This window comes from Neovison vison, chromosome 6 (assembly GCF_020171115.1).
Source record: "Neovison vison isolate M4711 chromosome 6, ASM_NN_V1, whole genome shotgun sequence".
Taxonomy (NCBI): domain Eukaryota; kingdom Metazoa; phylum Chordata; class Mammalia; order Carnivora; family Mustelidae; genus Neogale; species Neogale vison.
In genome coordinates this window covers 1,020,531-1,046,810 of record NC_058096.1, presented here as the reverse complement: position 1 = coordinate 1,046,810, position 26,280 = coordinate 1,020,531, and the positions used below count along the sequence as shown (strand labels likewise).

At 67.1% G+C, this 26,280-nt stretch overlaps 1 protein-coding gene across 2 annotated transcripts in view; it reads left to right on the top strand.

Moving 5' to 3' along the window:
* COL18A1 (collagen type XVIII alpha 1 chain) overlaps positions 1-24,501 on the top strand; it is an 81,739-nt gene extending 57,238 nt beyond the window's left edge. For both annotated transcript variants that reach the window (XM_044250787.1, XM_044250786.1), the window contains exons 6-42: positions 576-705; positions 3,833-3,903; positions 4,160-4,270; positions 4,589-4,615; positions 4,890-4,952; positions 5,037-5,123; positions 5,510-5,563; positions 5,677-5,835; positions 6,284-6,346; positions 7,043-7,069; positions 8,135-8,266; positions 8,751-8,813; positions 9,908-9,934; positions 10,722-10,757; positions 11,368-11,439; positions 11,839-11,874; positions 12,138-12,227; positions 12,888-12,917; positions 13,083-13,109; positions 13,361-13,423; positions 13,626-13,700; positions 14,436-14,462; positions 14,662-14,715; positions 14,973-15,047; positions 15,950-16,018; positions 16,507-16,549; positions 16,947-17,009; positions 19,658-19,701; positions 19,917-20,039; positions 20,593-20,746; positions 20,830-20,903; positions 21,318-21,446; positions 21,957-21,989; positions 22,813-23,049; positions 23,306-23,503; positions 23,778-23,893; positions 24,096-24,501. In XM_044250787.1, coding sequence (XP_044106722.1) covers positions 576-705; positions 3,833-3,903; positions 4,160-4,270; positions 4,589-4,615; positions 4,890-4,952; positions 5,037-5,123; positions 5,510-5,563; positions 5,677-5,835; positions 6,284-6,346; positions 7,043-7,069; positions 8,135-8,266; positions 8,751-8,813; positions 9,908-9,934; positions 10,722-10,757; positions 11,368-11,439; positions 11,839-11,874; positions 12,138-12,227; positions 12,888-12,917; positions 13,083-13,109; positions 13,361-13,423; positions 13,626-13,700; positions 14,436-14,462; positions 14,662-14,715; positions 14,973-15,047; positions 15,950-16,018; positions 16,507-16,549; positions 16,947-17,009; positions 19,658-19,701; positions 19,917-20,039; positions 20,593-20,746; positions 20,830-20,903; positions 21,318-21,446; positions 21,957-21,989; positions 22,813-23,049; positions 23,306-23,503; positions 23,778-23,893; positions 24,096-24,309 — 3,096 coding nt within the window. In that variant the 3' untranslated portion in view covers positions 24,310-24,501. The remainder of the gene's footprint in view (positions 1-575; positions 706-3,832; positions 3,904-4,159; positions 4,271-4,588; positions 4,616-4,889; positions 4,953-5,036; positions 5,124-5,509; positions 5,564-5,676; positions 5,836-6,283; positions 6,347-7,042; positions 7,070-8,134; positions 8,267-8,750; positions 8,814-9,907; positions 9,935-10,721; positions 10,758-11,367; positions 11,440-11,838; positions 11,875-12,137; positions 12,228-12,887; positions 12,918-13,082; positions 13,110-13,360; positions 13,424-13,625; positions 13,701-14,435; positions 14,463-14,661; positions 14,716-14,972; positions 15,048-15,949; positions 16,019-16,506; positions 16,550-16,946; positions 17,010-19,657; positions 19,702-19,916; positions 20,040-20,592; positions 20,747-20,829; positions 20,904-21,317; positions 21,447-21,956; positions 21,990-22,812; positions 23,050-23,305; positions 23,504-23,777; positions 23,894-24,095) is intronic.
* Positions 24,502-26,280: the final 1,779 nt, after the last annotated feature.

Genomic DNA, 26,280 nt, shown 5'->3' with positions numbered 1-26,280 from the left:
GTGCTGGGCCGACACGTCCGGAGCTTCAGCAGGGGAGCGGGTGGGGGGCAGGAAGATGGGGTTTCTGAGCGGAGCCGGCCTGCCCGCAGGGTGCGCGTCAGCCTCCCGGCCCAGCTGTGACGTGCCCCGTCGTGGCCCCCGCCCAGCACGAGTCGCGCCCCGAGCCTCCTGGGCCATGGAATGCCGGAGGCTCCCGCCCCCGACAGGTGTCTGTGATCCCCCCACACCTGGGGAGGATCTTTGGGGAGGACTTTGGGGAGGAGTCAGGGCCCTGGGTGTCAGCACGGGGCTGCCCGGGGCTCACGCGAGCGGAGCGGGCGCAGGAAGAGCTGCAGCTCGGGGCGTCGGGTTCTGGGCCCCACGGGCCGTTTGGGAGAAGACGGCCACGGGGGGCCGGGCACGTCACCTGTCCAAGATGGAGCTCTGGTCTTTGTCGCCCGCCGTCTTTTGTCAGAATCTGTGAGCGTCTGACCCGACAAACCACGTCGTCACCCGACAGGCCGGCCCCGCTCCCGTGCCCAGGACGCCCGCGGTCACCAAATAACGGAGCCGTTTCTCCTGCTCTCATTTGCCAGGGTCCGTTGTCCAAACCCAGCCTCCCTGAGGCTCCCCCGGTCACTTCTCCACCCTTGGCTGCGGGCGGGAATGAGGAAGATTCCAGAACGGAAGAAATGGAGGAAGAAACCACGGTGTCTGCGTTGGCAGGTGAAACTGTGGGCTGGTGTGGCGTCTCTGTCCGTGGTGTGCCCGGGCAGCAAGGGGCTCTGTCCTTCGCGGACGCTCGCCCAGCCGTGGGAGTGGGCAGTGCCCACCTGGCCCCCTGGTGGCCCCGGGCGCATCGCCACAGAGCTCTGGGCCTGCTCTTTATGGTCCGTTTCTCACGCTGCTGTGGCTGGTGGGGGTTTGCGGGCCCGTCCCGCCGGTGCTGTGGCCTCGCTGAGAGGACATGGGAGTTGGCTTGGGGGGACACGTCGCAGGACAGATCGGCCTCTGCCCGGGACCTCCGTGAACGACGCCTGCCCCGGGTCCACATGTGGGGTCGGGGACGTTCCCTGGGGACCATGATGGGGCGTCTGCTGGCCGGGGTCGGGTACGGCTGTGGGGCCGCGGGCCCCGGCCCCAGATGCTGTCACCCGCTTCGCAGTCCCTCCGTCCTGCCCCTGCCCTGCCCCAGCGACACCCGGTCTCCCGGTCACTGTGGACGCAGCCGTTCCCTGGAACGGGACGTATGTGGGATCATACACCCCATGCCTTTTGGTTGGAATCATGGTGGTGTGACCCGGCACCATTGGTCGGGGGGGTCTCCACGTGTGGACGGACCCGGAGCCGCCCGTCCACTCAGCTGCGGGGGGCTCCGCGTCGCGTCCAGGTTGGGGCTGTTAGGGCGGGAAATGCTGTGGGGTTCCAGGCGAGCCTCTGCGGGGACACCGGCTCCCGTGTCTCCCAGTCAGCACCTCGGGGGGACGGCGGGGCCTGGGCGCGCGTGTGCCCTTCACCAGCCGAGAAGCTGCCGACCGTTTCCCAAGGCAGCGGCTGCAGACGCCGCGCCTGCCGCTCCCGCGGCTCCCGGGCAGCGCTGGGCATGGCCACCCTCCGTCACGCCCATTGTGGCAGGCGCACCGGGCCGCTCATGCCCAGCCGGTCCCCGTGACCGGCGCTGCTGAGCCCCTTTCCACGGGCTCCTGTGCCGTTCCCGCGTTGTCTTCGGGAAGGAATCCGTCCTGATCTCCGCAGGCTGCTGCTTTCCCGTCCCCGCGTGTCGGGAGTTTTCGCACTCGGGCCGGCTTGCCCCCGCCAGGCGTCCGTTCTGTGAATAATTTTCCAGTCTGGGACTCACTCTTCCTTTTGTTAATAGTGTCGCTAGAAGAGCAGAGTGGGTCCGTTATGAGTTGAGACGAAACTCCACTTACCAACCCGTTCATTCGCGGATCTCAGCTCTGTTGCTGTGTCCGGGAAGTCGGCCCAGCCCAAGACCACGAAGTTTCCGACGTGTTCTGGTCAGGGTCACGGTCCCAGGCTTTGCATTTTTCTCTGTGACCTGCTTTGAGTTCAGTTTGGTATTTGGCATAAAGTACGGTTCTCAGCTCCCCTTCCCGGGAACTCCGTGCCCTCCCCTCCCCTCCCCTCCCCTTTATTCCTGTCTCCTGATGAGCTGCGACGTTGCCCTTGTTGGAAATCAGGTCCCCGTGTATGCGTCTGTCCCTAGACTCCCGTGCTGTTCCGTGAGTCCGTCTGGCCACACCGTCCTGATTCCCAGAGCTTTGTAATGTCTTGAGATGATGTCGCGTGACGTCCAGATTTGCTGTCTCTTTGGGAAGCTGCTCTGGTTTTTACGTCCTTAGCATTTCCTTGTGCGTTTTAGACTCCGTTTGTCTTTTCTGCAAGGAGCCAGCGGGACCGTTGACCGGAAGTCTCTGGCCCGTGGCCAGTCCTGGAGGAGGTTCGGGCAGCCTGGCCGGCCCCACGCCACCCAAACACGGTTTCTCTCCTTTGTTCTCCTTCAATGAGACGTTGCTGTTTCAACGCTCGCTGAGGCGGAGATCTTACATTTGCCTTTGACCGTGCCAGTGTTGGGCATACAGGCCGCAGAGGTTCGCACGCCGTGCCGTCTGCCACGGGAAGAGGCGCCCTCCTGCGCCGACCGGCGCCCCGTGGGGGTCCGCGGTGGGCTATGTGTGACGGCCAGTCTGCGGGGCTCAGGGTCATCGGGAGCACTGGCAGGGTGGTCAGGGGCTGTGGTCAAGGGCTGCAGCTGGCACCCCACACTGTGGAGTGTGGACATGGCTCAGATTCCTTCTGGACGCAGGACAGGGTCCTACAGAGCTGTGCTAGGGGGGTGGAGAGAGGTATGGCCCTGGAGGCGTGGGCACCTGTCCCTGGTTAGCTGAAGGGCCTCAGATCCCCTGTGGTCCCCACACGCTGCCTGCGAACCCGCCAGAGCACCCATCGCCCTCCCCCCGCAGGGGAAGAATGTCCTTCCCGCCAGAGCACCAACCTCCCTCGGCAAATGGGCCGCGTGAGCCCCCGGCCTTCCAACTGCCTGGCAGTGCGGACCCCAGTGGATGAAGGTTTGGGGGAGCAGCCTTAGTGCATCTCCCAAATTCCTTGTCAGTCATAAAGGGGAAGGTGCCCATCCTGAGCCTGTCTTGGCATCAGCAGGGCGAGCCGGTGGCTGGTGTCTCGGGGGCCGGTGCTCTGGGGTCTCTGGTCTGCCTGGTGCTGTTGCCCCCGAGCTCTGTGGAAACGTCCGCAGCTCCAGGCCCTCCTGAGGCAGGCCAGCGGCCCATCTGGCCGGACTTGGCCCACGGGCAGCTCATTTCCTGGGGTCCTGGCACGTCCCCCGTCCACAGTGCCCAGGAAGAAGCTGCAGAGGACGGCGTGGGGCCAGTGGAGGCGCTTTGGTCCGAGCTGTTCAGTCACCGTGTGTAACAGCACGAGACGGCCTGACGTGACCGCCTGGCGCAGGACGGCGTCCCCGAGCTTGGGGGAGTGTGGCCTCTAGAGGAAGGGCGGCACGCAGCAAGCATTAGGAGTTCGGCAAGGGAAGGAATAACGTGTGTGCACGTGTGTGCAGGACAGTGCACGTGTGTGTGTGCGCGCATGCGGAAGTGTGCGCGTGTGCACAGGAACTGTGTGTGCGGGCTGAGTGTGCGCGTGTGCACAGGAACTGTGTGTGCGGGCTGAGTGCGTGTGCACACGGGTCGATGCGTCGGGGACACAGCTGGGCTCCAGGCAGGCGGCGTCCCGGGACCGCAGGCAGCCTGGGTCGGGCCGTGAGCCCCCCGTGCCAGCGGCCGTGCCCCGGGTGTGATGGCCGCCTCTGCTCCCCCAGCTCGGACCCTCCCCAGCTTGGATCTGGTCACCGCAGGGAGCGTTTGGAGCCTCGGGGGCGGCCTGGAAGAGGTGAGGCCCCTTTCCTGACTGCGGGCGGGCGGTGCTTCTAGCGTGCACGGGGGCTTCGGCACAGCTGCTGGGGCCACACTGCCTCTTCAGTCCTTGTCCTGGGGCTGCACCCGGGGCACCTGCGGCCCCTCGCAGTACTAGGAGCAGGCGGCCGGCCTGGCAGCACCAGCGCCGCTGTGTCCTGTGAGTGTCACCGGGACTGTAGAGGGTGCGGCCGTGGGCCCCTCAGCCTGTGCCCTCGCTTCTTCATCCCCAGGGTCCTGCCGCGCGGAGCCCTGAGGCACCGCCTGTTCCTGGGCCGCAGGGCCCCCCTGGCCCCCCAGGGCCACCAGGGAAGGATGGCATCCCTGGAAGGGACGGCAAGCCGGTGAGTCCACCTTTGCTGGGCCGGGCCGGGGTGATGGGCTGGGGCAGGAGGGGACAGGTAGGAGGGGTGTGGCCGTCCAGTAGGTCCTGGGAGGGCAACCTCGGGCTAGCCCTGACCTCGAGACCACATCCTCCCTGCGCCAGGAGGCCGGGGCGACCGCCGGCAAGGACAGCCACAGCGTGTGGGGAGGGAGGCTCTCCGGGTCCACCCTGGCCCTTCCATGGAGCTTGCGGTGCGGGGCTCCGGGTCCGTGTTCAGACCGGTGCGGGGACACGGGGTGTCGCTGTCTGTGGCTCACGGTTCTCTCGCTCATTCCAGGGGGACCCCGGTGAAGACGGGAGACCGGTGAGTCGGCCCTTCCTCCGGAGCGGGCTTCATGTCACGGGGGTGTGGACCGGCAGGCTCTGTGCCTGTGGCGCTCTCTCAACTCAGCTCAGCACAGAGATTTCAAAAATGAAGCCATTTTGAAAATTCAGCTTAACTTTTGTCAAGAAAATACAAGTCTAACTGCTGATCGAAAGATACACAGTTCGTCCTCCGGCGGCTCCCCGCGGCTCCACTGTCTGCCCGGCCGCCTGTCGGCCGCTCCCTGACCGAGCTGCTGGTCTTTGTTTTCCAGGGCAACCCTGGGCCACAGGGCTTCCCCGGGACCCCGGGAGACGCGGGCCCCAAGGGCGAGAAGGTGAGGGTCAGGGCCCCCGGCTCCCCAGCCCTGTTGGCAGCGAGGGCCATGCACCCTGACGTAACTGCTATCTTTTACCCCCAGGGGGACCCTGGGGTCGGGCCGAGAGGACCTCCAGGACCCCAAGGGCCTCCAGGGCCACCAGGACCCTCCTTCGGGCATGACAAGCTGGTGAGTTGCGGCTGTGGTCCCTTCCAGCACGGGCCCACCTGCCGCCCCAGGACGAGAGACCCTCTTCCCGGCTTGGCTTTGTTACACCTTCTTCAGACTCACCCACTTCCCAAGAGGGTGTCCAAGCCTGGGGGTCGGCCCCTGCCTTCTGGGCTGCAGGGAGTAGGGGTCCGTGGGGCCTGCCAGGCTCCGGATCCTTCCGTCTGGCAGGCTGCGGCCCTTCCTGCTGTGGCTTCTCACTCATCCTCCCGACTGTGGGCCGCGTGGGCAGGGCTCGTGGGGAGTATCAGGCCAGGGCGAGCCCCTACCCCCTGACCTCGGGAAGGGGACGGCCGGCTGGGAGGGCCTGGGCTCCCGACGACATGTCTGTGGGCTCTCTCCCTCAGACCTTCATCGACATGGAGGGCTCCGGGTTCGGCGGAGACCTGGAGAGCCTCCGGGTGAGTGTCGCCAGGTTCTGCCGGCTCCGTGGGCACGTGGATCCCGTGGGGGTGGGGGCCGTCCCTTGGCAGGGGCCGTGAGCCGTGACCACCCCGTGGTTCTCCATGTGCAGGGCCCCAGAGGCTACCCCGGCCCCCCGGGACCCCCAGGCGTCCCAGGCCTGCCCGGAGAGCCAGGCCGCTTCGGCATGAACAGCTCAGACGTGCCAGGACCCGCCGGCCTCCCTGGTGTGCCCGGGCGGAACGGGCCCCCTGGGCTTCCTGGAACCCCGGTAAGGCCTGCCTCCTGCCCCTCCTGTCCTTGTCCCCACCCGGGCTTGGCCTAGCCCTACCCCTGAGTCCGCGGAAGGAGGGGCCTAGGCAGCCAGCGATGCCACGCGTGGGACCCCTGTGGTTGGTTGGGCCCCGGGAACCAGGTGTGCGTCCTGCGGCATCTGCTCGGCAGCTCCCGACCCTGGCACGCCGCCCCGTGCGGTGACCACCCCCTCCCTGCCCCGTATTCGAGCGACTCCAACAAAAGCAGAGGAGAGGGAAGAAATGTAAAAACTGTGTCCGCTGTGTGCGGCCTGCGAGCCGCGGGCAGGGTTTCTGGCCCGTCGGGGGAGAGTCCGAGGCCTGGATTCCGGGGAGAGCCCACGCCCAGAGAGTCGTCCGCGAACCCATGAATCTTTCTCCGCGACGGGGTTCCGTCTGGCCCCACACTCTGCTTTTCTCCCCCAGGGACCGCCAGGCCCTCCAGGAAGAGACGGGGGACCGGGGAAGACGGGCCAGAAAGGCAGCCCCGTAAGTCTGGGGGTCTTGACCTGCGCGCACGGGAAACACCACAAAGGCGGCCACACAGGGCAGGTGGCCTTACTCCAGCGTGCGGCCACCGTCCGCCGTCTGTCAAGCTGCTGGGGGTCTGCCAGTGGGGGCCGGTGGCCTCCGGAGTTGGCGGAGAACAACGCAAAAACTCAGGACGCCGGGCCTAGTGTTTCCTACGGAAACGAGCAGGCTAAGGGGGTTGGGGTTTTGAGTGAGACGGACACTTGATTGGGAAGTTCTGTCTCGGGTTTTAATTTTGGTTTGGGTTTCCAGGGTGGGGATGCCGGCCGTCTTCCGTGCGACCCTTCTGTGAGCGCCCGGCAGTGTGGGGCTGAGCAGGGGCGGGGTCTGTGACCCGCCGTGCTTGGGGCCCTCACCGTGGGGACGTGGGGACGGCTGGGCTAGAGGGGCTCTCCCCCTGGGGGCGGCAGCCATCATCCCCCTCCCCGTCGAGCCCGTCCCGCCTGGAACGGGGTGGGGACGGCAACCCCGCAGGCGTGCTGGGCCAGGAGGGCTCCCCCAGAGCGCTCCAGCCCGTCTCCCGGGAACCGCGCAGGACGAGGTCGGCTCAGTGACGGTGACCTTGTGGGTCGGGGTGGAATGAGTGAATCCGTTTGCTTCCCCGGCGTCGGCTGCCATCCTCTGCTTCGAGTGATTGTCGTCTCTCTCCTGCAGGGTGACGCGGGCGCCCCAGGACCTAAGGTATGGATGAGCCGGCCGCTGTCCGCTGGGTGGGAGGCTGGGAAAATAAACAGGAGGGGTCAGCGCGGGCGGGGACGCCTGAGCACAGACGTTAACACAGAAGCTTCCCGAAGGTGGAAGGTACCCGACGAGCTGGTCTAATGGGACCGGAAAGCAGGAAGACTAAAACCAGGGAAGCAGAGTTTGTGATTCTGCTGAGGTCGGCCCTCAGGTCAGGGGGTGCTAATATGTCAGAACTCTGACTCTTTGTTAAACTGGCCTCAGGACGGCCCCTGCCCTGAGCCTAGCCCTCTGCAGGGGAGCCCCTGCCTCGGCTCCCCACTCCCCTTCCCTGCTCGCACGCTGGGAGGCACCGGGCCCTTGGGACCCAGGCACCACCCTCAGAGGCATCCCAGCGGCTCAGGCCCTCCTGCTCCTGCACGCCCCCCCCCCCACCGCGTGCTCTGGGCCCCGAATGCCCCCGCTGCGTCGCTGCTTCGGGGCGCCCTCCCTCACCGGCCCGCCACGGCCCCTCCCCACACCTCTGCCCCGCACCCCCCACGCCCCAGACCTGGAGGGAGGGTCTCCGCGTGTGCGTCTGCGGGTGTCCCGGCCTCGTCTCACTTTGTCCACTTCTCTGCGCAGCCGATAGCTGTGTCTTGCTGCGCTCACAGTCTGGGTCAGGCGTCCGGTCGCGGGGCCCCCGGCTCCTTCCGTCTGTACGTCCCGTGGGTCCCAGGGGTGCACATCGCTTCCGCTCCCGTGACACCGCAGAGACCGTGGCGGTGTGGCCACGCCCAGACTGGCGTGGACCCGGGAGAGTCTGGCTGGGCGCCAGCGGGGTACCGGCTTCTGCCCGAGGCCTCCCAGGCCGCCCTCCCGGCCGCCCGCGTGGTTTCGGTCGGCTCCCAGAGTCAGAGCAGGAACGGGGCTGCCAGGTGTGCTCGTCCAACGTCCGCTCTCGGGGGGCTCCTCGGGGGGGCAGAGAGCGTGCGAGGAAAGTGGGGGCCCGGGGAGGCCTCGGCTTCTCAGGGCTCAGCCGGAAGTGGGAACATCTGGGAACGTCCTGTCTCCCCACCTGTGCAGGGAGACAAGGGTGACCCCGGCCCCGCTGGCGCTCCTGGGGAGAATGGCTTGGCAGGAGCCCCCGGACCAGCCGGACCACCAGGGCCCCCCGGTCCCCCTGGGCCACCGGGACCAGGACTCGCCGCAGGGTTTGTGAGTACCAGTGGCTGCCGCCCCCAGACACCCCCGGGCACCACACCCCGACTGGCGGTGTCTCCAGCCCCGTCCGAGCCCCCGTCCGAGCCCCTGTCCGAGCCCCGGGCGCAGGCTATTTATAGCCCTGCCCGACTCCCGACCCTGGCAGCACCTGGACGGTGCCGCCCGGTGGACCCGTGGGCCGTGGGAAGGAGCCACTGCCTGTTTCCTTGTGTGGTCCCTGCTCAGGGACCGTGTCCGGTACGCGCTGCGGGAAGGCTGCTCCGCAGGACGAGAGCAGAAACCAGACCCCGTCAGACAGCCCGGCCCCTGGCACGTGCGCAGGAGGGCTGCCCGGGCCCAGCGGGGTCCCTGCTGCTTCTCATCGGCCCTGAGCCCACCCCACTCAGCTACGGCCGAGTCTGTGCCAGTGGCTGGCTCGAGGAGGGGGCTGTTCCTGTAAGAGACCCCAGCCCAGGCGCCCCTCCTGTGCTCTCCGCAGGATGACATGGAAGGCTCCGGGGTACCCTTCTGGTCGACGGCTCAAGGAGCCAGCGGGCCTCAGGTACTGTCCTCACGGGGCTCACTCGACTCTTGGGGAGGGGATGTCCCTGGGCCCAGCCCCCGAGTGGGACCCAGGAAGGCCGCTGGCTCCTGGCACCATCCTCATCGGGCCCTTAGGACAGGAGTGGACTCTGCGCGTGGGAAAGTGCCCCGGTGGTGCAGTGAGTGGACGGGGGTCACAGTCCGCCCTGCAAGGCGGCTCTTTCCGGGTCCTCCGGCCTCTGTATGGCTCGACTTGGGGACGTCACCAACTTTTGACCGGACTAGAATTTTTTCAGTGAACGTGGGCACGTTCCCGTGAAATCCCACCTCGTTCTGCTGTTAACATATATGCGGGTCGGGCCTGGGTTTCGCTGGAGCTGCTGGTGCCCTGGAAGTCCCAGGACTTAGCACAGGTGAGGGGCACCTGTGTCCTGGGGGTGGGCAGTGCCTCAGTCATGGCCACGGAGTGCCCAATGCCCTTCAGCCAGCGTCCACCATGGACCCCACCTGGCGAGGGTGAGCCGCTGGCAACATTAAGGAGAATCTCCTCTTGGCAGAAAGGAGTTACCTGGTGAGCTGTTTGCCCTTTAATTTGGTGTCTTTTACATAATAGAAGCTCCTGGTCTTGGGCTCAGTTAGCTGCCTGGGCCTCCCGTGGATGTGATCCAAGTGGTGACAGGTCATTCTTGCTGTGACCCGAGGGCAGAGGGACCCGCAGAGAGGTGGCGGCAAGGTCTCAGGGGCATGGGTCCTAGACCAGAGTACACAGATTCAGTGCCCTCGACCCTGGAGGGGTCAGCAGGGCTGTTTTATGACCATGGAGGGCATGGAGACCCTGGGGGTCACAGCAAAGCTGTGCAGCCCATGCCTGGGGCAGGACCAAGGGTGGCGGCCCATCCGCTCGAAGGCGCTGACCCATCACTCCCATCAAACGGTGGCCATCCCTCGTGGAGGGCACCAGGCTCACCGCCCCCGTCTCCCGTGTGCTGCCGGAGGGTCCAGCTGGTGCCCAGCACAGACCATCGCTCCTGGGACTGCCCAGGGCTGCCAGCACCTGCGGGAGGAAGGCCCTCCCTGCAGGACCTCGGGCTACTTTCCTTCTCTGTCCCACAGGGTCCCGCCGGCCCGCCCGGGGTCAAGGTCAGTGAGCACACCCCTCCCTCCGCACTAGGGGAGTAGCAAGAGTTCACCCTGAGCGATCTGTGAACCACGGGAAGCCCTGACGGGAGGGGACGGTCCCTCACCACCCACCCCGAGCTTTCCTGTCGGGGGTGGGAGGCATCCTTCTAAAGCTGCGCGTCCCTGCCATTGCACATCTGAGGGTGCTTGCCGACCTGGGGAGGTGAAGGAACCTGCCCCCCCACACCCCCAGACTCTGGGGCAGTGGGGTGAATGCCCTGGGACTCTTCCCACCTCCCTGCTTTACTCTCTGCTCCCCACCAGCCCCCACCCCTCCCCACGGGGGGCTGGGGGGAGGGATCCCTAGGAGGGCCCCCCACGGGTATGCCATGCCCCCCCAAGCATACGGGTTTGAGGGCGTACGGGGGTCCAGTCTAGGATATTCTGGAATGTTCCTCTGATGGATGTTGTTTTAGAAGGTTTTGCTTTGATTTGCCAAACTTTGGGATGTCTCAGAAGGTTGCGTTTTGGAAAGACAGTTTCTTGCTTTCTTAAAAACGGAGCTGCTCCTCAGAGCAAACGGACGGCCCAGCTTCCGGAATAGTCTAGGCCGTGTGTGTTAGCTCACAGTGCCCGCACGGCTCCCCGCAGCCCCCGGGCCCCTCCGCTCTGGATGGGGCAGGGAGGGGTCCATGAGAGGCCCCCCGCGTCATTGGCCCCCTTCCCTCCTGGAGGAAGGAGACAGTGGACGCCGCCATGGGGCTGGGCTGCCGTGCTCCGCACTCACGGGCCCCTTCTCCCACTCTAGGGGGATCCCGGAGTAACCGGACCGCCGGGCGCCAAGGTAAGGAAGAGACTTTTCTCGGGTTCAGGAAGTCCTTACCAGTCTTTACCAGCCCCAGTTGGAGCGGGGAGGGGCCCCATCGCCCCATCACCCTGTCCCCTTGGAGCCAAGGGACTAAGGATGAGGTTTGCATGGAGTGACCTTCAAGGCCAGACCCAGGGTCATTCTTCCTCTGGTCCTTCCTTGTGTTGTCTGGCCTCAACCTTCCTTAGAGTCCAGGATTGTCCCAAGGGCACCCACCCCCAGGGCAACTCCCAGAGCACCCCAGGATTATGACCCCCCCCAGGACACCCCTGTCCAGGACACCTGCCCCCTGACACCCCAGGACATCCCTGCCCCTGGACACCTGCGCCCTGACATGCCAGGACACAACCCCACCCCAGGACAGGCTTCCTCCCAGCTCTAAGGTGTGACTCTTGGAACCACACGAGTCTGTCCGACCCTTCTCTGCCCCTTGGGGCTCCTAAGGAGGACGCTGGAGGTCCATTGGGCTGAATCGCCCTCGGGGGTGTGAGCTGGTGACCTGCAGAAGCCCTGGCTTTCTCAGCCCGACCCCAGGGTTCGCTGGGGGGGCTAGGCTGACATTCGTCTCTCCCTGTGTTGGATACAGGGAGAAGTTGGGGCTGACGGACCTCCTGGATTCCCCGGCCTCCCTGGCAGAGAGGGCACAGCTGGAGCCCAGGTGAGTGGCTCCCCAGGATGGCGATGGGGGGACCATCCCCCGGGTGAGTGGCTTCCTAGGACAGCGATGGGGGGACCGTCCCCGGGTGAGTGGCTTCCTAGGACAGCGATGGGGGGACCGTCCCCTCGGTGAGTGGCTTCCTAGGACAGCGATGGGGGACTGTCCTGCAGGAGCTACTCTGATAAACCAGAGCCTTGGTATGGTCTCTGGGGGTTCCTGACCACTTCTCTGTACCCCGAGGGGCACAGACCCTGGTTCCATGGGCTGTGGGCTGGCCTGGCTCACCCCCTTCCCCAAGAAGGAAGAACTCTCTACATCTTCACTCAGAGCCCGTGCTGGGGCTCTGGGGTCTCCAGGAGGGAGGTCAGGTTCTGACCCGTTTCCTTTTCATCTCTGCAGGGACCCAAAGGAGAAAAAGGGACCCAGGGAGAGAAAGTGAGTTGGGGCTCAGGGTCCCCGGGCAAAGCAGGTGCATGTCCAGGCCTTGGGGCTGTCCCCGCCCCCTGCCACCTGCGTGGCCTCGGAGACTTGGGGCAAACCCCTCCAGTCAGGGGTCCTGGCTTGGAACCTGCCCTGCTGGGATGGGGGGCTCTCAGGGCCCCGGCCCCAGGCACTTCCTCATACTCGGTGGGCGTGTGGGTCCCGTCCAGAGACCCCCGCAAGCAATCTAAGTGCTGGACACGAGCTTTCTCTTCCAGGGCGAACCAGGGAGGGACGGAGTGGGACAGCCCGGCCTCCCCGGACCCCCCGGACCCCCGGGGCCTGTCGTCTACCTGTCGGAGCAGGATGTAAGGACGCTGAAGCCGCTTTCCGAGAGCCCTTTCTGAGGCCTGGGGGGGGGGGGGCGCCGCTCTGCCCCCAAACCCAGCACTGGCTACAGCCTGTGCAGCCCCAACCCGGACCCTGTGGAGGGACCTGTCGGCTCTCCCCACCCAGGGCGACCCCCAAAGACGCCAGGGTTTACGGTCTGTGGGTTCTATTCAGAACCCATGACTGTGTCTCATTCCGGTGATGCTTCTACATTATCTAAGAGGAGAAAAATACGGGGCTGTGTGTCCAGAGAGAAACGGAAGTTCTGGAGCAGAAAATCGAGACGGAACAAGGCCTCTCCCGCCAGGCCTTGCAGGGCCTCCCCATCGAGGTCCCTGGCCCCGAGCCTGCCAACGCTGGCTGCTCTGCTCCAGCCCCAGGCCCAGTATGGAGGTGGGGGACTGGCCCCGGGCCCCAGGGTCTCCGGAAGGTTCTCCGGTGCGGGGCAGGCTCCCAGCAGGTGGCTTCCCCTCTGATCCGAGGGACCTCGAGGCCAATGCCTGGAGGACGATCGAAGGCAGTTTTTCTTGCCGGTGTTTCCGTGCGGTTCTGTGGCTCCCGTAAGAGGAGTGGACTTTTGTCATACGCACGTCTCTTCCTTCCTTCCTGGGTTCCGTGTTTCTCCGGCGTGCGGACAGAGAGTGCTGGCCGGCGTGCCTGGACCCGAGGTACGTGTGCTGTCCTGGTGGGAACCGCAGCCCGCGTCCGTGTGCCACCCTGCACCCCTCCGCACCCCCCACCCCCACCACCCCCGCCACGCTGACCCATCCCCCGGCCAGTGCTGACCCGCCTCGCACCCCGCCCCCTGCGCTGACCTGTCCCTTCTCCCGCAGGGCCGGCCGGGGTTCGCGGGCTTTCCCGTAAGTGGACTCTCTCTCTGTCCTGCACCAGCCGGGGACCCCTGGCAAGCCCAGTAGTGGAGGGTGCCCGCAAAGCTGAGGAACCTTCTGGGTCCTGAGCAGAAGGCCCCCAGGACCAGAGTGGAGGCTTGGGGTGGGGTTCTCGGCAAGGTGTCGCGGGCCATCCTCCGCCTGACTCAGGTCCAACCAGGAGGCAGCCGTGGTGGGACAGGCTCCGCACGTGGCCCTCATTCCTGTCTGTCTCCCCACAGGGACCAGCTGGGCCGAAGGGAGATCTGGGCTCAAAAGGCCAGCAGGGCCTCCCGGGACCCAAGGTGAGAGGCCCGGGTGCCAGGGACCGCCCCCACCATGCCCCTGGAGGGGTGGACACATGACCTGTGGCCAGGAGCACGGGGGCTCCCCCACCCCGGAGCCCGGGGCGGGGGGAGGCCCCCACCCACCACACTCTGGGGCCTGGGGGTCAAGGACCCCCCTTCCCCAGAGCCAGCCTCATACCTGTCCCCCACGCTGTTCCAGGGCGAGAAGGGCGAGCCCGGCCCGGTCTTCAGCCGCGACGGCAGCATGCTGGCGCCCGGCCAGAAAGGGGCCAAGGTGAGTTGGGTCCCTGAGACCACCCACCTTCAATCAGGCCGGGGAGGGGCGTTGCCAGGGGCTGTGGAAGGGCCCGGGAGGGGCCAGTTCCTGCCTCCCCATGAGAGCTGCTCCTGAGCAGGGTTCCAGGGACTTCCATAGCCTGGGCCCCTGGCCCTCTCCTGTCTGTCCCTCGCTCACAGCCGCACTGGGAAGGACCTCGAGGTCCTGCAGAGCCTGTCATGCCCAGCCTGGCCACCACCAGCCCTGATTTTCCCCTGCCTGTCGGCTGAGCCTACCCTGCAGACGGGCTGGGGACTCTCGGGAGGGTGGGGAGTGTCCAGTCCAGGCCTCGCCTGAGGGAGACGCCCTGCCCTGAAGCTGCGGCCGTCCCTCAGCGGCTGCCGCTGCCGTGGGGTCCCAGCCCTCCTCCCTCAAGAGGCTCCGAGTGGGTGGAGGGGGCTGTGCGCCAGGTCCCCCACCCCCAGACAGGCTCTGAGGGTCTCGGGGGGTGGCTGGATCTGGATTTGGTGGCCGTGGAGGGCAGTCCTACAGGGGCCCCAAAGGCCCTCTGGCTGTAGGACCTCGGACCTCCAGGCCCGGAGAACTCTGCGGCCCCCCGGTGGGCTGGTCCACGCCCAGAGCGGCCGCCTCTGCCACATCCTCCCCTCCCTGGTGTTGTCACAGCCCCGAGGGCGCTGCCGGGTTGGGGGGCATCCTGCTGCCGTCTGACGGTGCCTCTGGTTTTCCGTTCAGGGAGAGCCTGGCTTCCGAGGACCCCCGGTGAGTAGCCCCCCCCCACCCCCCAGCGAACACGCATGTCCGAGAACATGCAGGCCCCGAAGGCGCCAGTCACGGCCCGGCTGCTGAGCGGCCCGAGCAGACCAGCTATACCTGTCAAACGTCGGGGCAGGCGGCAGGCGGGAGGCCACAGCCGGGGCTGGTCTCTGCTCATCTGGAGGGCGGCTGCTCCTTTCTGCAGGGTCCCTACGGACGGCCGGGGCACAAGGGAGAGATTGGCTTCCCCGGGCGGCCGGTAAGGACCTGGGGATTTCATGCTGCATGTGGGCAGCATGGGGGAGGGGAGAGGACCCCGGGCCCGCCCAGTGCCCTGCCCCGGGGACCGTCCCTGCATGAGGACATCTATCTCCAGGACAAAGACGGCGATGCCCAGCTTACGGGTGGCTGGGACCGAGCGTCTGGCTCCCGGGGAGATCCTGGGTGGGAACCGAGAGCGGGCGAGGCCGGGTGGGAGGCAGCGCCTGCAGCCCCCAACCCCGTGCTCTGCCGCAGGGTCGCCCCGGGATGAACGGATTGAAGGGGGAGAAGGGGGAGCCAGGACACGCCAGCGTCGGCTTCGGTGTGAGGGTGAGTGTCCCCCAAGGGACGGCGTGTCTGGAACACTGAGGGCCGCAGGGGGTTCCCTGCACCGTGACCCCGCTGGCACCGGGTCCCCACCGCTGACACAGGGTCCCCACACGCACGCACACACCGGCCCACGCTGCCAGGCAGAGACCCCGCGTGGCTCTCAGAGGGCACAGCTGCTTCCAAACGTGCCCCTGCCCGTGGTGGCTTCCCTTCGCCCCACACACGGCGTGACCCTCAGCACCTCCGTTGGCTTCCGAGCGGGGTTTTCTTCGGTAGTTCAGGCGTTTGTGATGGTCTCTGCCTGCAGATGCAGGGCCCGCTCACGACTCCACGGCCAGGCGCCCAGCCAGCTGCCTGGAGCCCTGCGTGACTTTGTTCCTGGAAGTCCGGCCCCAAGGCAGGGGTACGGGCGGGGTCACGGGGGTGACCACAGGCAGGCGGGGACGGCGCACCACCTCACCCATCCCTGGTCCCTCCTGACGCACATGGTCCAGGACACTGACCACTTTCCGAAGAAGCCCTGTCTCGGGCTGCCGGGCGGCGCCGGCTCCTTCTACATGCACGAGTCGCGAAAGTTCCCGCCCAAGCTCGGCCTCCGGCGTGGGCCTCTGGGGCTGCCCCTTGAGCCTGGAAACACACAGACTCCGCCTTGGGGTGCACGCCCCCGTCCAGCCCTGTTGCCCTCTCCACGTGTCCTAAGGGATGTTCTGAGAGAGGCGGCTCTCTGCCCAGGGACCCCCACAGCCGCAGAGCAGACAGGACGCTTCCTGATTCCGTGCTTTCCACGTTCAGTTTTCTGATTCCACGGAGCCTTCTAGAAATGCTCCTGCCCACATCTGCCCCTCTGGTCCCCTCCCGGGCCTGGCGGGAGCGTGACTGACAGAGCTCTTCTCCCCGCGCAGGGTCCACCCGGTCCCCCAGGGCCTCCGGGGCCCCCAGGGCCTCCTGGGGTCCCCATCTATGACAGCAACGTGAGTTCCCCCGCTTACCGAGTTCTCCCCTCTCCCTCCTCCTCACAGGCCCAACCGAGGCCCACCCCCAGGATGGTGTGGTTCGACCCCCAGGGAGGGGCTGACCCCCAGGGAGGGGGCTAACAATTTCTGGCAGAGGGGTTGCTGGTTGGGACCTAGGCCTGCCTGGCAGGCCCCTGCCTGGGGCAGGAGGGCTGGGGAAGGGCAGGGGGCTCCTGGATCTGGGAGCCTGAGGCTCCAGCCCCGGGTCCTGGAGGGACACGCACGCTGTTTTAGGAGGTTCAGCCACACGAAGTGACCCGCAGGGCCAGATGCCATCATGAGCAGGGCTTCCGACCCCAAAGCCTGGTTTCCTCTCCCTTCTCCTCGCTGCCTGCTGGGAGCGTCCGCGGGTCCTCGCGGAGGGATGGGGCCTCTGGGTTCGGGGGGCCTGCCAGGGGGCCGGCTGCGATCGTAGACTCCCTCCCTCACCGGCAGCTTCTCTGCAGGCCTTCACGGAGTCCGGCCGCCCTGGAGCCCCAGGATTGCCAGGTGAGGACGCCAGGGGCCTCGGGGAGGGCGGGCGGTGGCCCCTTGCAGGACATGGAGCGCCTGAGGACACTCTGCTCCGGGGGCAGCAGGAAGTCTGGGCGTCTAATTCAGATCAGTCACAGCCGCCTGGCGGGGCCTCCTGGGTCCTCCCAGGCCGGCCTTCCAGGCACGTCAGGAGCGGACACAGCACGGCCTGCACTGGCTCTGGCCCTGCCTGCGGTCTGTGGGCACACACCCGCAGGAGGGTGGGGTCCCCGGGGGCAGCCTCGGGGGGAGCTTCTGCCCCGAGGGGACCCAGATCCGAGTGACGCAGCTGCCGGTGGTGTGGGGCCCGGTGTGCTGGGCCGGAAGGCTTCGTCACACACCATGACGGGTGCGGGCACCTCTGTCCCTCCAGGGCTCCAGGGGCCTTCTGGACCCAAGGGTGACAAAGGAGACGTGGGCCCTCCAGGACCACCAGGTGAGGGTGCTCTGGGCGGCCTTGGGCCAGGGAGGTCCCCCGACACTGCTGCGCCTGTGCTGGCCCGGCTGCCCGCCTGCTGGAGGCAGCCCCTCCCGGGCTCCCGGGGCCGGACAGGACCTGTGGTGCTGGGTCTGGGTACGGGGCACTGGGGTGGCCCGGCAGCAGGGCTGAGGGGCGGGGCGGGGCCCAGCGTGTTGGGGTCCCGGGATGGTGTGCGGGAGCGCTCATCGGCCGGACTGTTCCGGGTTGGGGGCGCGGTTGGGGGCGCGAGAACCCTCTGCCAGATTCTTTCCCTGCTGAACGAAACACAGAACAGCAGCGTGAACGTCGGGAGCCGGCAGACCAGAAGCCGGGTCCCCAGCCCCAGGCGGTGCCGACTACAGGGTGGCCCGCCAGGACCTCCATGGAGGGGGCTGCAGCCCAGAGTGAGGGCAGGTCGGAGGGGAAACCCCAGGTTTCCTCCAAGGGCTGCTGGAGCTTGCAGAGACTAGGGCTTAATGAGGCTGAGCAGGAGAACAAAATGGCCAGAACAGGCCAGAACACAAGAGGGAGGGCACATGGCGGGCGAGGCAGGCCCCGGGAGACCAGCTGTGCCCAGACCTAGGCGACAGGGTGTTCCAGCAGGGGGAGGCGAGGGGCCTGTGGGAAGCGTCTGTTCCATTCTGGAAGGAAGAGCCGGACCGAGGACTCTGTGCGGGACGGGCGAGGGAGCCAGGGGAGGGGAGGTCTGCGCCGAGCTGGGGGCAGGGCTGCGGGGGGGGCGGGCACCGGCAGGAGAGCATGTGAAGGCGCCAAGGGTTTTCCCAGACTACGGAGAGACTCAAGGAGTCCTTCACACAACCGTCAAGACCGGACTCCGGCGAGAAGAGAGACGCCAAAGAGGCTCCAGGAGGTGGAAAGGCCGCGAAACCGTGAGACGCCCCTCGGGGTCAAGAAGCAGCAGCCACGAGGCTGTCCCAGCACCAGCCCCCGCAGGACCGTGGGGCCTTCTGGGAGACGGAGGTGACGCCGGCGGTGCACGTCGCGAGGGAAGAGACGCCGCCGGGAGCAGGTGGCCCTCGGCCACGCCAGACTCCAGCCGGGCCGCGCCTTCCCGGCTCAGGGACGAGCGGAGAACACAGCAGGAGCGCGTCGCCGAAGCGCGCACGCGGGAGACCCGCCCCGGGGACACCTGCACCTGGGAGAAGGCCGGAGAGGAGGGAGAAGGAGCAGAGCGGCGGGCTCGTGGAAGGCGGCAGGAGGAGCCGGCGGAGCTGAACCCAGTCCGTGCGCCGACCGTGAGGACGGCGGCTACGGCAGTCGCAGGACAAACCCGCAGCCGGTGCGAACCAAACCGCACGCCGCTCGGCCGAGACGCTCGGCAGCGAGGACACGCCCGCGGACCGCGGGAGGGCGGGGAGGCCTGTGTGCACCTCTGTGTGCTCCTGTGCGTGTGCACCTGCGCGTGCCTGTGTGTGCGCGTGTCTGCCTGTGTGTGCGCATCGATGTGCGTGCGCGTGCCTGTGTGTACCTGCGTCTACCTGCGTGTGCGCGTGCGTGCACCCGCATGTGCGCATTGATGTGTGTGCGCGCGTGTGCGTGAGAAAGAGGTCGTGCAGGTCTATCTTGAGGCAGGAAACGTTGCCAGAAATTCTAAGAAACTGTTCACGTCGATAAAAGGGGACGCCCCCAGGAAAACACAGCAATCCCAGATTTCTGTGCGGCAACACGCCTTCGCAAGGTCAAGAGCAGGTGTGGGCGGGACAGCAGTCATCACGGGGCGTGTGGGGCTCCCGGCGAGCAATGGGACCGCGCACGGAAGAGCAGCTTGGGCGGAAGATGGAGCGGCTGACGGCAGGTTACCGCTGGGCAGGTCCCCGCCCGGCGACCACAGGGTCCTCTGGGGCCCAGTCTGCACCCCACGTGCCCACACGGGGCACGAGTGAGCAGGAAGTCCCCATTGGGGCCGCACGTTCCAGATGTGCAGAAAGCACACGGGCGCAGACACACTGGAATGGAAGGCGGTGAGGGGCTCCCTGCCCTCGTCTGCGGCCACTGTGGGCCCCGGGGCAGCAGGACCCCAGAGGGGCTCCCACCAGGCGGGCCCCCACCCCGGCCCCAGCCCCCAGGGTTCACCCAGCCGCTGTGTCTCAATGGATCGGGATGTCACAGCCCCACACGGCACCCGTGTCTCAGCCCCGGCTCTAGAAGTCAGAGGATGAGAGCAAAGGGACCTTGGGGAAGAGCTGAGACGGGAACGAGAAGGTGCAGATCAGGCCGAGGAGACCCCGGTGCTGGCATGCCCCCTGCTGGGTGTTTTTGGAAAGGAAGGAATAAAACTGCCATTTTTACAGAAAACCCTGTTTGAACATCGACCACCTGAAAGGACGTGCAGATAAAGCCTTAAATTGGTCGATTTACCGCCGTCAGGACGAGACTTTACAAAAATCAACAACCCCGTGTAAACAAAAAGAAATTCTAAAAACGTGTCATTTGGAGAACAGGGTCAGGACGGGGGCTCCCACAAGGGGGGGTTCTGGGCACCAGGCCAAGCCGCCAGGAACCCCCCCAGAAACAGAAATTCTAGAAGGCGAGGAAGGAAGACGTCGGTGGGGGCGGGGCACTGCCGAGGGGCTCACCGAGGCCCCCCCACTTCTCTCCTGCAGGGCAGTTCCCGCTGGACCTCCTCCCGCTGGAGGCTGAAATGAAGGTGGGTGACACCTGCCCCCCCCCCCGCCTCGCGTTCCACAGGGTTCGGGCAGTGCAGGGAGGTGGGGAGCCGAGACCCGTCCGTCAGACCTGGGTCTGACGTCAGAACCCAGACCCGGAAGCTTCCACCGCCTCACGCCGGCCTCCTGGGGTCAGCCCTGCCCCCACGCCGGTGGCGGCAGCCGGGCCGTCTCAGACCAGCGTTTCCATCCACAGGGGGAGAAGGGGGACCGAGGGGACCCTGGGCCAAAGGGCGAACGGGGTGAGCCCGGGGGTGGTGGATTCTTCGGCTCAAGTGTGCCCGGCCCCCCCGGCCCGCCAGGCTATCCTGGGATTCCGGTAAGTCTGGGCTCCCCTGGCCCATGCCAGGGTTCAGGGCCCCAGGGTCCTGGGCCGGAGCTGCGGCAGGTGCCACTCAGCCATGAACGCCCGCGAGGCCCACGGGCTCTCCCCTCCTGTTCTCATCCCCACTCTCGGGGTGGGGGGCGCGTGGCCTGGGCACACCTCCAGCCAGCCGGGGGCAGGGGCACGAGGGACCCTCACCCAGGCCTTCACGCCTGCTCTCCCGCTGGCACTGATCTTTCCTGTGGGACCATCCGCCCTAAAAGACTCCAGGGAGCCCAGACCACAGCTTCTGCCTGGGGGACGGGTGGGGAAGGAGGGCTGTCAGGGGGGCTGCCTCTCCGTCTGTCTTCTGAGATCCCGTCCCAGTAAAGGACGCGCGGTGTGGGAAGCCAGGTTTCCCAGGCCCTGTGGCATGGGAAGGGAGGAGGCGGGGAGGGGGGCAGGGGTGCTCCGAGCTGCTTCCTGCAGGACCTCTTAGAAAATGCAGCCCCGCCCCTCAGGCTTTCCTGTCTCCTGTTTTGTTGACTCCCCCCACCCCCCCAACTAGGGTCCCAAGGGAGAGAGCATTCGGGGCCAGCCTGGCCCACCTGGACCTCAGGGACCCCCTGGCATCGGCCACGAGGGGCGTCAGGGACCCCCTGGGCCCCCTGGACCCCCGGGTCCCCCAGGGCCCCCTTCCTTTCCTGGCCCTTACCGGCAAAGTAAGTCTGGCAGGGGGTGAGGGCCTGGGGTCCCACTGGTGCAGCCGGGGCCATGAGCTCCATCTCTGGTTTCTCTCCTACAGCCATCAGTGTTCCCGGGCCCCCAGGCCCACCTGGGCCCCCTGGGCCCCCTGGAACCATGGGCACGTCCTCCGGGGTAAGGGTCCTCTCAGTGTCTGACCAGATGCTCCCCGCCCCAGCCTGTCCGGCCACCCTTCCCTTTGACGACTGTGGGTGGGCTTTCAGAGACCCCCAGTGCTAGGCCCAGCTTTGCCCCTATGGCAAAGGCACCATAGCCTCTAGACGTGGTTTCCAAAGCAGAAGCGGGAGCCTAGGGGCAGCAGGGGGCTCGGGGTACCAGCCGGTAAGAAGCCCCTGGAGAGCTCATGGGGAACGTGGGGACTCGGTGTCCAGCCCTCCCCGTGGGGGGCCTCTCCGGCCCACTGAGCCTTCTCAGGGACCAGCCTCGTGGAGAAAGGGACGCACGCGAGTCTGCGGGATGGCCCCCACCCCCACGAGCGCAGATGCTGCCTGCGTGGGATGGGGACCCACCAGGTCGGGCTCCCGGCAGGTGAGGATCTGGGCCACGTACCAGACCATGCTGGACAAGGTGCCTGAGGTGCCGGAGGGCTGGCTCATCTTCGTGGCCGAGAGGGAGGAGCTGTACGTCCGGGTCCGCGGCGGGCTGCGGAAGGTCCTGGTGAGTTCCCCGCACGCACGAGGGGGCAGAGCGCGTCCCCGGCCCGCCTGCCGTGCGGTAGGGTTCGGGGGAGCACGCGCGAGGGGCAGGTCTGAGCCACGGACGCCTCACGGGGTGAGTGACAGACGGCGTTCTTCTGGACGTTTCTTTACTCTTTTAACGAGTGGACTGTTTTTTGGAGTTTAGGGTTCACGGAGAAGTGATCCTCCCATTTATTTTTTTTTGAAGATTTTTATTCATTTGAGAGAATGAGCGTGCGCCGGGGGCGGGGGGCAGGGGGCAGGGGGGAAGGGAGAAGCAGACTCTGTGCTGAGCAGGGAGCCCAGCGCGAGGCTCGATCCCAGACCCCGGGATCATGACCCCAGCCAAGGCAGACGCTTCACTGATGGAGCTCCCTGGGCGCCCCCCTCCCACTTGCGAAAGTAAACGCATGGAAGGTGGTGTGTGCCAGCGCTGCCGGGGAGGGCAGGCATTGGGGGTCGGTGGGGTAACCCCTGCATTTTCTTCCAGCTGGAGGCACGGACGCCACTCCCACGCGGGACGGTAAGGAGCGGTCTCCTCTCCACAGCCAACGGCGGCGGCTCCGGGGCCCTTGGGTGCGGGGTGTGGGAGGGGTGCACAGACCACGAGGCTGCCTCCCTTCAGGCCACGCTCCCCACCCTCCAAGGGTGTCGGACTCAGAGACGGACCCCCGGGGGCTCCAGGATATTTGGGTTTCCTGCCGCTGCGGCTCTTCTCCAACGGCCGGGGGCCGAGGCTGCCTTAGGGGGTGTGTGTCCCAGGTTCCGCTGGTCTGTCCGCTCAGCGCCCAGCGGGTCCACGCCCGCATCCATCCATTCGTTCAGCCTGGTCCTGGTCCCATATGCCAGGCACAGGGACGCGCAGGCCCGGGCCCCGTGGAGCTCACGGGCAGGGGGACAGGAGGTGAAGATGGCGGGGAGCGGGCGATGTACGTGATTCTAGAACGTTAGCGCAGGTACCCGGTAGTAGGGCACTGGGATACAGGCCGAGGCAGACGGCGGTGCGTCCGGAGGCCTCCGGTGCTGCTGGGGATTGGATGGGGTGCGGGTCGCCTCTCTGAGGTGGAGCAGGGTTGGAGGCGGAGAGCTGGGGTGTCTGTGCAGGGGTGAGGACGGGCTGGAAGGCCAGGGATGTGGTCCTGACCTTGAGCACAGGCCCAGGTACCACTGCCGGCATCGGGCCGGCCGGACTCCCGCCCTAACTCCAGGGCAGCCCAGGGCCAGTGCGTCCACGTGCAGCTCCCCCCGTGCCAGGGTGCAGACGAAGCGGGTCCCAGACAGGCAGCTGCCGCTCAGCCCGTCCAGGCAGGAGCACTGGGCCCTTGCCACCGCCTCTCTGTCTGCAGGACAACGAGGTGGCCGCCTTGCAGCCCCCTGCGGGCAACCCATACCCCCGACGGGAGCTCACCCACTCCACGGTGCGGCCCTGGCGGGCAGATGACATCCTGGCCAGCCCCCCGCGTCTGCCGGACCCGCAGCCCTACCCCGGGGCCCCACACCACGGCTCCTACCGGCACTTCCAGCCGGCTCGCCCCACCGGCGGGCCCACCCACAGCCACACCCACCAGGACTACCAGCCTGTGGTGAGCGACCCCGTGTGGATGCCAGCCCTCGGCCCACAGGGACTCCCGGGGCTGCCGGGGTGGGGCGGGGGGTTCTCTAGGCCTGGGACCTGCCCTCTGGCTGTCTCTGGTGGAGGAAAGGACAGGGACTTGCCAGAGCGCTGGGCGGGGGTGGCGGCTGGCAGTGGCCGCTCTGGACCCCGGGACCCCCAGCACGGGGCACACTGGGGCCCTGGGAAACGGCTGGCGGCTGACCCCACGGCTCTGCCCCCTGCAGCTGCACCTGGTGGCCCTGAACAGCCCCCAGCCGGGCGGCCTGCGCGGCATCCGCGGGGCCGACTTCCAGTGCTTCCAGCAGGCGCGCGCCGCAGGGCTGCCCGGCACCTTCCGCGCCTTCCTGTCCTCTCGGCTGCAGGACCTCTACAGCGTGGTGCGCCGGGCCGACCGCACCGGCGTGCCCATCGTCAACCTCAGGGTGAGTGCGGCTGCCCTGGGGGCCCCCCAGAGCCTCCCACAGGGCCGGACCCGCTGAGCTGCCGAGCCAGGCCTGCGCGTGCCGCCTCCTCGGAGCTCAGGCTTGGAAATGCTCCTGGGGGGCTCGACGGCCCCCACGCCTCGGCCTCTGCCCACCACTGTGTGCTCCTCAGGGCCAGAGCGGGTCCGGGTGGGGGAGGGGGCCGTGCGAGGCGGCCCGCCTCTGCCAGGACATCTCCAGGGAGTGAATAAGGCCCAGTGCGCTTCCCTCCCAGGACGAGGAGCTGTTCCCCAGCTGGGAGGCCTTGTTCTCGGGCTCCGAGGGCCAGCTGAAGCCTGGGGCCCGCATCTTCTCTTTCGACGGCAGAGACGTCCTGCAGCACCCGGCCTGGTAGGCTCCCCGGGCTGTGCCCCCCCAGCAGAGGCGGCAGGGGTGTGGTCTGGGAGGTGGACCCCCAGGGACCAAGGACGGCCAGCTCTGCACCCCCCCACGGGCCCCTCATCCAGCCAACATGGGGCACCTTTGGGAAGCACCCGCTTTGCCCTGAGTAGCCAGGCCCTGGTCTGGGGCTGACGGCTGCGGGGTCTCGCAGGCCCCAGAAGAGCGTGTGGCACGGCTCAGACCCCAGCGGGCGCCGGCTGACGGACAGCTACTGCGAGACGTGGCGGACAGAGGCTGCGGGCGTCACGGGCCAGGCGTCCTCCCTGCTGGCCGGCCGGCTGCTGGAGCAGAAGGCCGCGAGCTGCCACCACGCCTTCATCGTGCTCTGCATCGAGAACAGCTTCATGACCTCCTCCTCCAAGTAGGGACTCCGCCGGCTCGGACAGACGGACGGACGGCCCGCTGGGAGGCCAGGAGTAGGGAGAAGCGCCAGGCAGGAGCACCTCTCCCCCCAGAGTGGGGACCCAGCTGGGACACTTTCTTGTGTGGCTCCCGTGTAATGTAACCCTCAAGAAATAAAAGGAAGCCAAAGAGTGTATTTTTTAAAAAGTTTAAAACGAAGCCTGTGCCGGGACTCTCTTGCCGCCCCGCCCCACCGCCTCCTCACGCAGGGCCCCGCCTTCTCGGCCCAGTCAGACGGGGTAGAGCCTGTCCCCGGCAAGGGAACTCACGACGGGGGTGCACGCCCTGGGCCCTCTGGGGCCCCCGCAGGTGCTGACCCGGCTCCTGGCGGCCTCCCTCCCTCTCTGGGCTGCCCCAGGGGCTGCAGCTGTAACAGGCCCTCCCTGCCCCCCTGGGAGCTGCCGGACCGCTCAGGCCACGGGCACAGGGTGGGGCCACCTCACTCTGGCCACCCCCAGGCCAGGGCAGTTTCCCAAGATCAGCACCGCCCCCCGCTGCTGATTCCAGGCTCCCTAGGGCCCCCAGGCTCCGGCCGTTATCCCAACCCCAGTCAGCTCTCCGTGCCACCCCGGCTGCCCACAAGACCCACGAGATCACACCTAGCATGGAGCTCGGCCCAGCCAGCACCTTCAGGAAGTTTCTTTTAAGCCATCTCCACCCCCAAGGTGGGGCCGAAACTCATGACGCTGGGATCAGGAGCTGTAATGACTGAGCCAGCCAGACGCCCCCATGCTGAGTTTTGAGGGGGCCACAACCCAGGGACACTAGCATCCCGTCCGGGGGTCACCCCATGCCCAGTGCTCCTTTCCTGGGACAAGGCTTCCCAAAGCAGAAGTTGGCCTGGCTTCACCTCCTGGAGCCCAACCAGGCCCACACCCACTCCCCGTCCCCTCGTCCGCGGCCGGAACCTGCTGGCTCAGGGCCAGAGCCCCAGGGTCGTCTCTGCAAGACGCGGCGTTCAGTAAGCCTCTGCCTTCAGCTCAGGTCATGATCTCGGGGTCCTGGGACCGAGCCCTGCATCACGTCCGGCTCTCTGCTCCGCAGGGCGTCTGCTGCCGCCCCTCTGTTCACGCCACCGCCCCCCCCCAGCACCAACCCTGCTTGTGCTCTCTCTCTCAAAATAAATACAACCTTAAAAGAAAAATTCCGGAGGCAAATAGGACAGCCACGCCTGCGCCCAGCGAGGACACGGCTCCACGGGACCTGCCTCGCTGGGCCCCGTGCGAGAGGGGCCACAGCGAAGGGGACATCGGGAGGTGCACCTGAGTGTTGCGGGGGACGGCACGGGTCCCTCCTTCACTGGCGGCCGTGCAGTGGGCGAGGACCCAGCTGCTCAGCTCTGCGGCCTGTGGGCCACACCAGTGGGTCCAGTCACCGTGGTCGTGTGGTCACGGGCTCTGCCTCCAAGGCCGTGGAGCTGGTCTGCGCCCCGCTCCATGTTCACCCCACAGCCGCTGTAGCGCGTGGGACCAGCTGAGCGGCTACTGGGGGGCCACTGACAGGAGGGTTCTCTGGGCCGGAAGTTCCCGGGCCAGAGCCCTGCGTCACGTGCTCAATGACCAGAGATGAGACACAGCCCCTTTCCCCGAGTCCTCTGCCTCCGCCCCACAGGGTTCATGGTGCAAGTGTGCATGGATGCCCGACCCCGTGCATGGGGCCAGACCCCGTGAGCCGTGGGAAGGGCTGCGCTCAGCTGGGCAACCTATGGCCTGGGGTAGGGGATGGGCCGGGGCCACCTCCTTGGCCTCCTGACCACCTCCTTCCACCCCCGCCCCCGCTAGGCTAGGAGAGAATCAGGAGCCCCCCACACACTTGGGGCTTGTGGTCTCATCCCCTTCAGGGAGAGCAGACAGTCTTGCATCTCGGAAGGGACACAACAGGCTGAGAGACCCTGGGGGCGCCCTCGGGGCGGGTCCCGTCTCGGCTGGCAGGCG